The sequence below is a fragment of the Monodelphis domestica genome, chromosome 4 (assembly GCF_027887165.1).
Source record: "Monodelphis domestica isolate mMonDom1 chromosome 4, mMonDom1.pri, whole genome shotgun sequence".
Taxonomy (NCBI): Eukaryota; Metazoa; Chordata; class Mammalia; order Didelphimorphia; family Didelphidae; genus Monodelphis; species Monodelphis domestica.
In genome coordinates this window covers 172,801,094-172,815,445 of record NC_077230.1, presented here as the reverse complement: position 1 = coordinate 172,815,445, position 14,352 = coordinate 172,801,094, and the positions used below count along the sequence as shown (strand labels likewise).

Genomic DNA, 14,352 nt, shown 5'->3' with positions numbered 1-14,352 from the left:
CTTGAGTCAAAGAGTTGTCAGTTGGTTGTGGCAGAGCTGAGTCATCATCAGGAATGGTGACAGAGTTTTTTTAAATTATAAATGGGTGTGTGTGTATTTGCTGTCTCCATTAGTAGGGAAAGTTGACAGGTATGCCAGTTTGTTCGTTCTTAGTGCAGCAGGAATGATGAAGGCAGCAGGTGGCAGCATCTCCCACTCAAAAAGTTGTCGGAATTGGAGCCAGTTAATTAGTAGCAGACAGCAGGCAGAGACCCAGGCTTCCTCTTTAAAGCTCTCTTGTATCTGTGAGAACCATCTCACTTTTCTGAAGTAATGGCCCACTAAGTTGGAGAGAAGAATAGCTTCTACCATTAAGACTGAAAAAGGTGTTTTCTAGCTCTGCTCCAGCCCCATTATGAAAACCAAATGTGAAACTGGTCCCCTACTTCCTCATCTATGAAGAAATGGCCTGAACTAGATCAGGGGATTTTAATCTGAGGGCCACAAACTTGTTTTTTAAAAATATTTTAATAACTAATCAATATAATTTCCTTCCTTTGTGATCCTATCTGTTATGCATTCAAAAGCATTATTCTGAGAAGAGGCCCATAGATTTCATTGGACATACATATACAAACACATTCATAACCCCATATTAAAATTATCTTTAAGGTATCATCCAGGTCTAACATTTTATGATTCTAAAAATTTATGTCCTACAAGAAATATGTGATCAAGAATGAAGATGTATTGATAACATGGTGAACTAGAGATAAGACATCCCAGGTGCTCTCTGGGTATCTAAAAGATGCTAAGAGAAATTTAGGAAGGTCCCAAGAATTTAGGTTGATTTTCTATGATATGATTTGGGGAGGATATGAAGAATTGCTGCACAGGATGGGTAGATATGGATAGGTTACAATCTGTATCAGTGATATCATAGGACCACTTGAGTTTAAATCTATAATCACTGAAGTGTAAGCCACAGGAGACCAGAAACTCTCAATTTTGTCTTTGCATCCCCAGCTCATTGCATAGCATGTGGTATGGGAGGCATTTATTAATGCTTATTGAGTGGGTTGAATTGAATGGATATATTAATATAGACAAATTTTGTCTTTAAAATTAATCTGAGAGTTTTTTTTTAATTTTTTGGTATCACAGACACCTTATCGAGGCTGGTGAAGCCTTTGCACTCCTTTTCTGAAGGTTTTTTAAATGTACAAATTAAATTACAAAGGATTACAAAGGAATCAAATCATATTGAAAGACATTCCCCAAAATATTCAACAACAAAAGCCAAAAAGTCTGTGAACCACAAGTTTAAGAACTCCTGAGTTTACTAATTAATCTTTCAAGTCCCCTTATGCTCACCAAGACACTAATTCCTGCGGTGCTTTGTTCAAGCCTGCCTTTTTGGAGCATCACTTCATGATCTAGACTTTTTACTTGTTTCTACCATTCAGCAAACTTACCCATCCAGTGACCTATTCCTGTGCAATCTAGATCTCTCAGTAAAAAGATGGTAATGGCTTCATCTAATAATCTATTAAAAGCATTAATTAGTTGCCACTATTTGTTACTTTGGGCTATCTTTCCTCCCAAGCAAACATAATGCCTTAACCATTTAAAATTCATAGTTCCCTTAACAGTAGATCAAAGGGTAGAGACTTCTATCTTGTCTATATTCTTTATCACTTTTTATATCACTCTGTGATATGAATGAAGCAGTACTGGATTTGAAGTCAAAGGATCTAGGTTCAAATCTTCTCTCTGTCTCTGTTTTCCCCATTTCCCCTCTTCTCCCTTTTTCCCTTCCACCTTTCCTTTCTCTCTCTCCCCTACCTATTATTAGTATGACTTGGAGCAAAAATTGTTTTGTCTTTCTGCTCTGTGTTTTCCTCATCTATAAGATGAGGGAGTTAGTCTAGATAACCTCCAAGGTTCTTTCCAGTTCTAAGTCTACCTTTGTACACACATACAAACACACAAAACCACATACAAAGTAGGCACTTAACAAATGCTTTATTAATGATCATATATGATAATACATAATTAATGTAATATAATTATTTTTCCCATCTCCATAATATAGAATGTATGAAATAGTCTATTTCCCAAAGAAGTGTAAAGGCTCTGTGGGTGTTATGGGCCTACAGTGGAAGATGGAAGGGGAGGGAGAGGGAGAATATTATCAGGATTTCCTATATCTCGCCTTTCCTTTATATTTTTTTTTATTTTGAAGTTAATTAGGGATACAGGAGTCCTTTATTATATGTTGTATTATCAATATAAAATTTCAATTCACATAACTCAAGCAATATCTGTTGATCTTATTTCATTTTTATCACTTTTAATCATACAAAACTGTTTAATAGTTGTAATATTAAAATTATTTTCCCTCCTAGAACAAGAACAGAAGATGCCTGGGTTTTTGCAAAGCCCAATGCAGTTCAAGCAGTTGGTGTTATGTCATTTGGTAAGCAAGTAACTCTGGTCTTTCAGCCTTGGGCATGTCTGGTATAAAAGTACTTTGATTCATTTTTAGATGCTTTTCTAGCTTTTCTATTAGCATGTGAATAAGTAAAATTAGCTATTTACCCTACCCACTTATCACCAAAGTCTCAGTTTACACACGAATAAATCTTTCCAAAGTCCAATAATTTTCTTATTACAATTATATTTCTGAGCTTGGAAATTGAACAGGTGTCATGATATTCTTCCAAGGTTTTCAGTGACACTTGTTATTAACTGCATGATATTTTTAAACTGCTCTATTCCTAAGATTATCCAAGGAGACTGACAAGTAGGGGGATGATTTTTCAACTTTCCATCAAAGGGAACATTTTTGTCAAAAATGCCATGAGGCTACCACACAGTCGTGGTCTGAGTGGGGACAAAAGTCTTAACCTTTTCTGGAATAAAGAAGAAAACTTGGATCAAATGTGGGGTGTGTTTTAATAATGTTCTCCTTATTTTCTATTATAGCATTCATTTGCCACCATAACAGCTTCTTAGTTTATGGCTCCCTGAAGGAACCCACAGTGGCTAAATGGTCTCGAGTCATTCACATAGCTGTCATGATTTCTGCATTGATCAGTGTCCTTTTTGCTACCACTGGATATCTGACATTTACTGGCCTTACACAAGGTATAGTGAGAGATTCATTTTTGTATTCCATTGTTTATCTGGTAGCATTTTTAGTATTTTCTTATTTTTAATTTAACACTCCTACCACCTATCTTTATGTCTATCTTCTCCTTCCCTCATATCTCAGGGAAAGAAGCATTAACTCCTACATGCTGGAAGCCTAAAAACTCAATTTAACACTAAATTCTTCCTATCCCCTCACCAATCTATCTCTCCCTGACACTTGTACATTTTTCTCAGTGGTTTTATTGTTCTCCATTTTTCTTCATTTACTTTTTTCCAATCTCCCACATTTAAATACCAGGTCCTGTTGCTTATTCTCCTTTCCATGACCACTGCCATCTCCCTAGTTAAGGATGCTCATACTTCATAACTAGCCTCTCAGCTGATTTCTCTGATCTTGGAGTATCCTTACCAACAATCCATGTTATACTTTGTGGGATTAACCTTTCTTTTTTTAATTAATCCATCAAAAGTTATTTCATCTCCAAATATTTATTTACAAACTATATTCAAACATGGAAATATATTTTTCAGTCTCCTAAGATTAAGCTTAAGTAAATGAGAGGCAGAGTACACCATGAATAAATAGAGCTGGACTCAGAGAAAGAAAGACCCAGCTTCAAGTCCTTTCCCTGATGCACACTGGCTCTGCCCCTGGGTGAGTGGCCCAACCGTGCAATGCTCTAGGCAACTCTCAGGCTATAAACAGCCCAAAGGATGCCTACCTGCATTGGCAGAAGCTTTCTAACCCAGGAGTTCCCAATACCAATGAAATCATCATTCAGTCCTTATTCCCTAAATGGGAAGGGGCACACTGATAACTCCCTGGACAGAATTTGCTGTTGTGCTTCACTGGCTAAACAGAATATCAAGACTTCCCTTCAAAATGTAGAAAGTGAGAAACAAGAAACTTTTAACACAGTCCACTGGGAATGGACATTTTCCCAGGTGTCCTTGGAGTTGCACAGTTTACATTTGCGATGAACTTCATACTCCTAAAAGACCCTTCAGGTCCATTATTGATCCACTTTATGGCCAATATGGCTCCATGGGTTTAAATGTTTTAAGTCTGTGGCCTGCAGGCAGAGTGATCACTGCAAGTGAGGAAAGGTTCGTTTCTCTGGGTGACCTCTCTCTCAGTAGCATATACAAAATAGGCTCAAGCCTACTCAAAGAAGTTTAACAGGCAAGTTCATTTTTTAAAAATTAATTCCACCTTCTGAAATATATAAAATTTGTGCAAAAGCTATACCTGAAAGTGAAAATTTCTCACAAAAGTTACCAAGCTTTATACACAATGCAATTAAAACAAAACAAACAAAAAAAAAACTAGAGGCTGTACTTGAAGTCATAGAAATGCTCTCAGTGGGTTAGCAAATGCAGATTTTTCCATTGAAATTGTCCAAGAGGTAGAAATCCTTGTAGTCTTTGCTATGAAGCCTCAGATACACAATTATGCCTAGAGTTCCTTTAAGAAACATAATAGTATTCACACCATTTCATGAAATCCACTCTTTCTTCAGTTGCTTCCCTACTAAGTCCTTGTGAGATTTTTTAAATATATCTCTTTACTTTGATCATCTTTGAGCTTCCTGATTTCATTTTTTAACAATTGATAGTTTCATGACTTGCTTTTAATCTTTAAGTTAAGCAACTTCAAAGCTTGATTTTTTCTTGGCAGCTTCTAATTTTTCCCTGGTCTTCACTTCAAGTTCAGCAAATTCTGTTTCATGCTTATAGGTTCCTAAGGTTAATTGGCAAGATGTCATTAGCAACTGTTGCATCATTGCTGTTGAATCTTGAAATATCATTTCATCATAGAACTCAAAAACCACTGTTTTATTTTTCCCCCAGCATTGCATTGGTGTCTGACTGAAATAGCTTTAATAAGTGATAAAGTATTACAGGCCTTTCATTAGGGTCATTGAAAAATATTTTTGTGAATATTTCAAATTCACCACAACCCATTTCTGTAATCTCATATGGTGGCTTAGTCACAACTCTTAAAGGATTACTATAAATTTCATTTAATTTAAACTGGATTTTCTTCACATATGCTGACATATCCATGTGAACGTCTAAGGGAAGCAGCCTGAGTTCTCACACTTGAGCTCCTCCACTGTCAGGTTCCATGGTCAAATTCCTCTCAAAGAAAGTGAGATTAAACTTTCTAAAATCCAGTTACCTTCATTTCAATTCCCTACTCAGAAACCTTCCATGGCTCTCATTGCCTATTGGATAAAAATCAAACCCCAAACCACCATTCTAGACTTATGCCCCTCTCTCCTCCTTCGTGAACCATCCAGTAGAATCATATAGGTCTATTTGCTGTTCATCAAATACACCGTACTCATTCTTATCCCTGTACCATTGCTCATGTGGAAAACCTAATGTAAATAACTTTCATCTTTTCACTAGTAATAATAAAAATAGGGTCAATCATTCATTGGTATAGGGAACTCATGGATGAAAAAACTTCCTGTATCAGTGCTAATCAGCCTCTTTGCTGCATCTTAGAATCTTAGAGTGGGCAACTACATGGTACAGTGTAGCACTCTAGGCCTGAAATTAGGAAGACCTGAATTCAAATCTCACCCCAAATACTAGCAGTGTGACCCTGAGCAAGTCACTTAAGCCCTGTTTACTTCAGGTTCCTCATCTTTAAAGGGAGATGGAGAAAAAATGGCAAACCACTCCAGAATCGTTGCCAAGAAAATTCTAAACAGAGTCACAGAGCCAGACACAACTGAAAGGACTGAACAACAACAACAAAAAAATAATCTTTGAGAGTGTCCTAGAGAACAAAGAGGTTAAATGACTTGCCCATGGTCATATAACCAACATCTCAGGTCTTCCTGACTTTGAGGTCAGCTCTCTATCTATACCACACTATCTTCATAATAATAAAGTTAAATAGAATCATAATACATATACAAAACAATACATGTAAATAGAATAATACATGTACAAAAAATTAAAACTAGTTTATTTGTAATTCAACCATTGATGGTATCATGTGGACACAAAACTATCATTGCTACTCTTGAACTACAGATGAATGCTGCTAAAAGTATGTTTAACGTACCAGAAGCACCAGATTTCAAAACAGGAAAAGAATTCAAAGGACATCTTATCCTATCCATACCTGAAAAAAGAATCTCCTCTCTCATACACCCAAGAGGTGAATATCCAGCTTTTGTTTGAAGGTTTCCAAGGAGAAGTAACTCATTACCCCTAGAGGGGACATATTCCATTTTTTGGAATTCCACTCAAATTACTAAGACCTCTTTGCACCTTTCATGCATGGGTCCTGGTCCTTTCCTCTGGAGCTAAATGGAATAAGTTGAATCCCTCTACCCCTTGAAAGTTTTATAACATCTGAAAGAAGCTATCATGATATGAATTAAAGGAATCGTGCATTATATTCATAAGCAGGTTTGGTATTTGAAAGAAAAAAATTCAGAGTATGTTTTTCCTTCTTTTCCTTCTGGATTAGCTAAATAGAGTCTGTGATTTTAATCTAGTCTTCCATCTGGTCTGATTAAAACAAGGTGGCCAAATAATTTAAAAGGAGGAAAAACATTTTAAGCTGAAAAGTACAAGCCCTAAATACCTATATTTTATCATCTTCCTCCCCTTTCCTGATTTTATTTCTGTATCCTCTTCTCCAAATTGTTCAAAATGGATAATGCTCTCTCTCTCAAAAATACTTATTTTGAGGGACATACATAGTTACTAACAGTTTTTTAAAAGGATAACTAGTCCTTTTATCTTGATTCTGTATAATGTTGTCTATGGAAGATTGTATCAATTTTTGGATGATAATAATGAATGTATTAAGAACTCCCAAATGCCAAGAAGGATAATGTTTGAAATTCCTCCCCATAGTACAGAGTTTGTGCTTAGCTCTTGTATTGTGGTATTCAGGAAATGCAGGTCTCCAGATGTCTATATCTCTACTTCCTTTGGGGACTATCCTTGTTCTGAGAATAATACTTCAAAAGCAAACTTGTTTATTTTCACCAGAATTTTTTCTTTCTACAACTAATTGAATAATCAGACAAAAAAAAGCAGGAGGATATTTTTATGAAGCTAATTCCAGAGTTCTCTAAAATTCTTTTTTAATTAAATTTCTGTTTTTCAGTTAACAAGAATTAATTTTCTTCCCTTCCCACAAAAATACCCCTTGTAACAAATATTCATAGTCCAGCAAAATATGTCTTCACATTGACCATAAATGTCTCATTCTATCATGTTTAACCTCATGTTTAATTTATCGCCTCTCTGTTGGAGGTAGATACCATTCTTTATCACTGGACTTCTGGAGTTATATTGGATCATTGCATTGCTCAGGAAACTCATCAGTCTTCTCCTGAAAGAATGCCCAAAATGAAATCTTCAAGCAATATCAGAGCCAAAATCCAAAGCTCCCCAAATCCAGAACTCTGAGGTCAAAGGAAAAATATTGCAAGTGGCCAGAAATAACCCCAAAACAGCTTTCAAAAGTAATTTGTAGTCAGGCCACCAAAAATGAATGGTGAGAATAACTAGCTATCACTAATTAGTGATATTTCAGTTCTGAGAGAGAGCAACTAACTCATGTTTCAATACACAACTTGGTACTTTGTTTTTTCTTAGACCTATGAAATGAACAAGTCGTGTTCCAGATTCTTTTAAAAAATAGATTGAAACTTGACATTTTAGATAATATCTTACTCACTGTAAAAATTATATATTTTTATTTTTTCCATTAACAAGACATTTTTCCATCACCTTCCTCCCCTACCCCACTAGGAAAAAAAAAGTTTATGTTAGGATAAGTATAGTTAAACAAAACAAATTTTCACACTGACCTTATCCAAAAATGAGTTTCTCATCCTTAACATTCCACTGTCCTGAGAAGAACAATATTATTCAACACCCATCCTCTGGAATCATGTTGATCATTGCATAAGAATTCTTAAATCTTCCAAAATGGTTCATTTATTACAATTTTAATGGTATATTATCAATTTTTCTTCTGATTCTGCTCATTTTACTCTCTGACAATTCATACAAATCTCAGGTTTATTGAGTTATTAAATACTTAAACTTATTTTATTCCCCAGGAGATTTGTTTGAAAATTATTGCAAAAGTGATGCCCTAATTAACGGTGGACGATTTTGTTATGGGATCACTGTCATTTTGACTTATCCACTTGAATGTTTTGTGACCAGAGAGGTGAGAAATTACAATCCATTTTTCTATTATAGATTTTACACATGTATTTATCTGCTGATATAATATAAGAATGCTGTTGTTCATTCATTTTAGTTTGTGTCCAATGCTTCATGATCCCATTTTTGGGCTTTTGTTAGTAAAGATATTGGAGTAATTTTCCATTTCTTTCTCCAGCCCATTTTACAAATGAAGAAACTGAGGCAAACAGGGTTAATTGACTTGCCCAGGGTCACACAGTTAGTAAGTGTCTGAGGTCATATTTGAACTCAGGAAGATGAGCTTCCTTACTTCAAACTCTAATATTGTATACTCAAAGCATCCTACCTGCCTGATATGTATTAAAAAAGATAAAAGATGGAAGTTTGGACTTTTGGTATGGAGAGGGAGAAAGAGAAGAGAATCCCCTTCTCAAAGCAGGGTTTAGGAAAGACAGCAGATGTAGCAAGTAGGCTCAGAGAGAGGAGAGGGGATTTGAATATTTTCCCCCATCTGCCTTCCCTCCTTAGCTAAAGCTGCTTTCCCAGATTCGCTCTTGTCCCTCTTGTTCCCCCCCTCCACTACTCAAGACCAAAGGGTCTCCCATTGATCTGTTCACTCACACTCACCTTGGGGAACAGATAACTTTTAGTGTCAACTCAAACAGGTAATACAAAAGAAATAATGGGCAAAGGAATGTGGGAAAAGGGGGTCCCTGTCTCTATCTAAACCCTTTCCCCTCCATCCTCAAGTTTGGGGGAGAACTCAGGCCTTCTGAGCCCCCTAAGAGAAAGTCAAGTTGACTCACCCCTGGCCAACAGGAGCTGAAGTAAAGTCTGCTCAGGTTTCTCATCAGAAGTCCCTTCAACTGGGAAGTGTTGGGAGGAAAGATTTCCAGTCACCAGCAAGAAAAATGGGTAACCCTCAGAAGAAAGTCTTTTCCCCAACTTCTGTCTTCAGCTTCTCAAGACCAAGAGAGTCATTGCTCTCCCAACATTCTCTTCCTTCGGATTCCACCCCTGGGGTCCCTCCCCCATCAAGGAGGTCAACTTCATATACTCTTCAGCCTGGCACTTTTTCTCTAGTGTCAGCCTCTGTCACAGATATGAGAATAATTTTTGTAAATATATGAGTTCAATATAGTCTCTATCAGTCATTATATTTTCTATCTAATTATTCAACAGCAGGATTGAAAGAAAATGTTTTCACTCTTGAAATTCTAGAGCTGAAAGGGACATTAAAAATCATCAGCACCAGCTCCCTCATTTCATAAAGACATTAAAGCCCTAAAGATTTAATAGCTTGTCCAAGGTTAGTTAGTACTAGAATTGACATACTCTGACTTCCAAAACAGTTTTCATTCCACTGCCCATTCAATTCTGCTGCCTATTCAGAGATTTATGAGAAATTTTCATAAGCAGAATTTGTAAATCATAGTGATGCTTGTGTTTATATTAACATCAGGTCAAATATTTATATAAGTGCATACCTTGGTTTTTCCTGGAATTTGGTACAGCCCAACCAAATTTGAAAAACAACACCCATATCCAACATTTTAGTCCATTAGATCCATTTAAAATTTCTTTCATGACTTTTTCTACTTAAATTTTTTCCTTGGTCAACTCTATTTAAACACAAAAGCTGTATGGGACAGAATCCCCTCAGTACAGTTAGTTTAATTATATATATATACATATATATATATATATGTGTGTGTGTGTGTGTGTGTGTGTGTGTATAATTTCTTTATTATTAGATTATATATTTTAATATGTTAATTTTACACACATATATAAACTGGAAATGTCATGTTCTTCCTTAAATGCCTAAATTTAAAACTTAAACCATTTTTATGCATCCATAAAAAGGCAATTCTTTCCTTCATCTAAAAAGAAACGTGTATATTTCAATGGTATTGGGCTAGATAATCTCTAATGGCAACCACTGAAATCTCTACCAATAGGATTTGAGAAATTAAACAAAGCTTCTATTAAGATCAGGGAGAGGGGAGAAAGTATTTTGGTTTTTGCCATATTGAAGTAAAATAAGGTGGTTTTCTGATGGCCCTTCATGTAATCCATAAAAAATTCAATTCACTTGTATACATTCATAGTTTAATGTGACTGATCCACAGTGAGTTTTTCAGAAGTCACACTGAGGAGGCCCTTAGACTTAAGAGCCTTATCCTAGAGATGATTTATACAATGTAGTATGGATATGTTTAATGTATAAAGTGAAAATCCTGAAGCTCATCCAGAACATTCAAGTCAGTATGCTCTAGAAGGCAAGAAGATATTTTGGAGGTGGTTAGAATGGATTGATCTAGACCTATGATTTCATTATAAAAGGAAATTTTAAGTGAGAAAATTCCCCCAGATGTGTAGATTGGCAACTTTCCCAGAGTCACACATGTTTAGGAGGCACATCTTGTGAGTCAGATATGATCCTCTCTCCACTGTATCATTCTGTCTCTCAGGCAGGTATTGAACAAGTAATCAAAATACTTCTTATATTCTTTTTGCTTTGTTTTATTTTCCAATTAAGTATTCTCTCCTCACTCTTCACACCTATTTTAAAAGATAAAGAAAACCCTTATTTAAAAAAAAAAGCATAGCCTTGCAAAACAGAAATTTCCACTGTCCTTGAACAAAATGGTATTCTCATTCAGCACCATGAGTCTCATCTCCATCAGGAAGTGAGTCCTGTAAATCTTCCAGAATTCTGGTTGGTCATTGTCTTTGGTATTGTCTTTAAAAGTTGTTTGTCTTTAAAATGTTACTATTCTCATAAAATTGTTGTTCTGCTTATTCTTACTTGTCTCTGCATTATTAAATACATTTTTCTAGGTTTCTTTGAACCCATTCTTTTCATCATTTCTTAGAGCATAATAGTATTATTTATCTCCCTATACTATAATTTATTGAGCCATTGCCCAGTTAATGGACACTCCCTTACTTAGTTTTTCAGCTCTTTGCCTTTAGAAAAAGACCTGTCCTAAACATTTTTGTAAATATTCATCTTTTAGTTCTTTCTTTAATTTGGGGGGGGGGTTGTAGACCTAGGAGATATATCATTGGATCAAAAGGAAGGCACATTTTAGTAACTGTGCATCATTCTAACCTGATTTCCAAAATAATTGGACTAAGCTCACAGCTTTTATTCTTTATACATACTAATCACGGACCTCTTTTTGTGAGGTTGTGAATGCTCCAATTCATAGATTTAAGTATGAGTTCTGTGGTAGAAGAGGAAAGAGCTGTGAGTTCATTTCAACATCAGCAGGGAAGGTGTAGGAATCTTCTGTTTTAATTTTTCTCCAATCCTGTATCAGGTCCAAATCTTGTCTTCAGATCAGAACTGATACAATGTGAAGATGCAGAACATCAATTGTCTGAATTATGCCACTTTCAAGTTTGCATCTTGCAGGACTCAGAGCTAAATATATTTTTTTTTCTGTTTCCAAATGCCATGAACTGGTAAGGTGATTAAATTAAAAACTCTCCTATGGGAGTAGTGATTAGATAAAAGATACCCTCATTTATATCTCTTTCACCTTTACTCTATCTTTTTATTTTTCCTTCAAGGCATACACAAGAAAATACAAATAAATAAACACACACACACACACACACACACACACTCAGTATATGGCGTGAGTTCAGCAAAGGCTATTCAGAGGCAGAGTAGAGCACATACAGGGTATTATTTGAGGATTGCCAAAAGGTCTACCAGCCCCAAAATAACTCCTTTACCACTGTTATAATTTTGAACTTCCTATCAGTATAATTATTCCCTAAAGGCCTTCCAAAGATGTGCACTTTAATTGTGTTTAGGCACTGTGTAGGCTTTTTGTTTGGTTTAATTTGGAACAGATATATGACTTCATCTACTTGGGGAACTCATGGTGTGGAAACTCCTTCCATTGGTGCACATTGCAAACACATACATGAATTATAGCCTGAAAGCAATTGCCTGGGTCACTGAGAGACTGAGACTTTCCCAGAGTCACTTATCCAGTATGTATCAGACATAGGACTTAAGCCTGATTCTAAGGTCTTTATCCATGAGACTATGCTACATTATGTCACCCGGGAGAGATGACTTATCTAGATAACACAGGAAAATTCATTAGCTTCTTTTAAGCATTCTATAATCCAGTACCACCCTACTGTTCTGCCATTGTTGTGTTCTATCTATTCAATTCAACTAGAATTTGTTACATACCTTCCATAAAACACTGTGCTAGATCCTAAACAGCCAAAGATAAAACAAAACATCCCCAGCTCCCCAGAACTTTACATACTACTTCACAGAATACAAGAGGTCAACAGATAATTAAATATAATCCAATTGAAGTAGGAATCTCAACTTCATAGGAAAGGTCCCACTTTGAACCCTAAAAGAAGGTCAGAATTCTAAGAGACACAAGTACAGAGGGGGTACATTGGAAGAATAGTGGCAAGCCTGTCTGAAAGCACAAATAAACAAAGTTAGAGGAACAATTAGTAAACAGTATAACTGAAGCACTCAAGATGTAAGGGGAACACTATGAAATATGACTCAAAAAAAGTAGAGAGTGGTCAGATTAGGATGGGCATTAAAGGAAAACCTGAAGAATTTGAAAAAAAATGTGCCCTCATCTGTAAAATAAGGAGCTTGGATTAGGAGTTCTCTAATGACTTAGCTTAATGATGATTAGGTCAAGGTCTCTAATGATTTTGGATCTTGATAATCACCTGATTAAAGGTTCCCTTCCAGCCCTGTGAATTAACTAAATTTCAGATGTAGCTGTCTAGGAGCCTTTGACTACATTCACTCTGATCTCTCTGTTTCTTGAATACACCAAGAATGGTGTATTCCTGACTCTATATGGTCATTCCTGACTCTATATCATTGTTTATGCTCTTCTTATCCTCCTGGAGTGTCCTAATCCCCTCTGCAACAACACACAAGCCTATTGAAAGCCTATTTGCTTCAAATACTAGCTGAACTAGCTTCTTCCCAAAGTTTTCTGTGTCTATTCTAGTCTACACTATATGAATACATAGTAAATTCTCTGGTGAAGAGCTTGCTGGCACAGTGAATAGAGTGCCAGTCTGGGAGTCAGGGAGACTCACCATCCTGAGTTCCAATCTGACTTTGACACTTACTAGCTGTGACCCTGGGTATCTCACTCAACCCCATTTGCCTCAGTTTCATCATTTTTAAAATGAACTAGAGAAGGAAATGGCAAACCATTCCAATACCTTTGCAAGAAAACTCCAAAAACTGTGGTCACAAAGAGCCAGACACAATTGAAAACAACTGAACAACAACAGTAATATCAAGCACTCGCTCCCTTAAAGTATTCAATAAGAACTTCTATGAGCATTTGCTGATGGAAGGTACTTCTATACAATAAGAGACTAGATTATTTCAAAGGTTTCATTGCAATTCTAAATTCTGTTATTCTATAAACTGTCCACAAATTTCTAATATACTGAGAGTGAGCACCAGAGAGTCAGTCAGTTTTGTTTCTCAAGGGCCTCCTATATACCAGGCACTTGTTAGCACTTCCTTGTTAATTTTGCAGTTAGTTTTATTTTCCAAGATTGATTGCAAGCTCTGAAGAGCAAGGATTCCATGCATGATAACGTTTTATGTATTCTCTACAGCACCTGGCAGTGGAATAAATAGTAAGTGATCAATAAAAGCTTGTTAATTAAGTTGATTATTTTCTAGAGAATGATGTTGAGTTCCTCTCTACCATCACTGAGAAAAAGACAAGAGAAAACAGCCTTTAACTGCAAGAGGGAGTTCAGATAAAAACAAAGAAGGAATGGACCACTGAACAAAGTTGTGAAATCTCTTTCCTTAGGAATCTTCCAAATAAGGAGTTATGTGTATAGTTTATTTTAGTTGTAGGGCTGTAGGTATTCAGGGGAAAAGAATAAGATAAGTCTTGCAGCTCTTTTCTATCACAAGGATAGTTTATATTTTACACTAAAGCTGGGAGTCAGTTGTCTTTGTGTTTGTAATGTTTT

General features: G+C 35.9%; 1 protein-coding gene and 1 pseudogene across 4 annotated transcripts in view; one reads left to right on the top strand and one right to left on the bottom strand.

The window, feature by feature from the left end:
* The window catches only part of LOC130453710 (putative sodium-coupled neutral amino acid transporter 11), a 124,895-nt gene that overhangs the window by 94,287 nt on the left and 16,256 nt on the right, over positions 1 to 14,352 (top strand). For all 4 annotated transcript variants that reach the window (XM_056793970.1, XM_056793971.1, XM_056793969.1 and 1 more), the window contains 3 exons: positions 2,388 to 2,458; positions 2,968 to 3,129; positions 8,241 to 8,353. In XM_056793970.1, coding sequence (XP_056649948.1) covers positions 2,388 to 2,458; positions 2,968 to 3,129; positions 8,241 to 8,353 — 346 coding nt within the window. The remainder of the gene's footprint in view (positions 1 to 2,387; positions 2,459 to 2,967; positions 3,130 to 8,240; positions 8,354 to 14,352) is intronic.
* LOC130458861 (YEATS domain-containing protein 4-like) lies at positions 4,504 to 5,202 on the bottom strand (annotated as a pseudogene).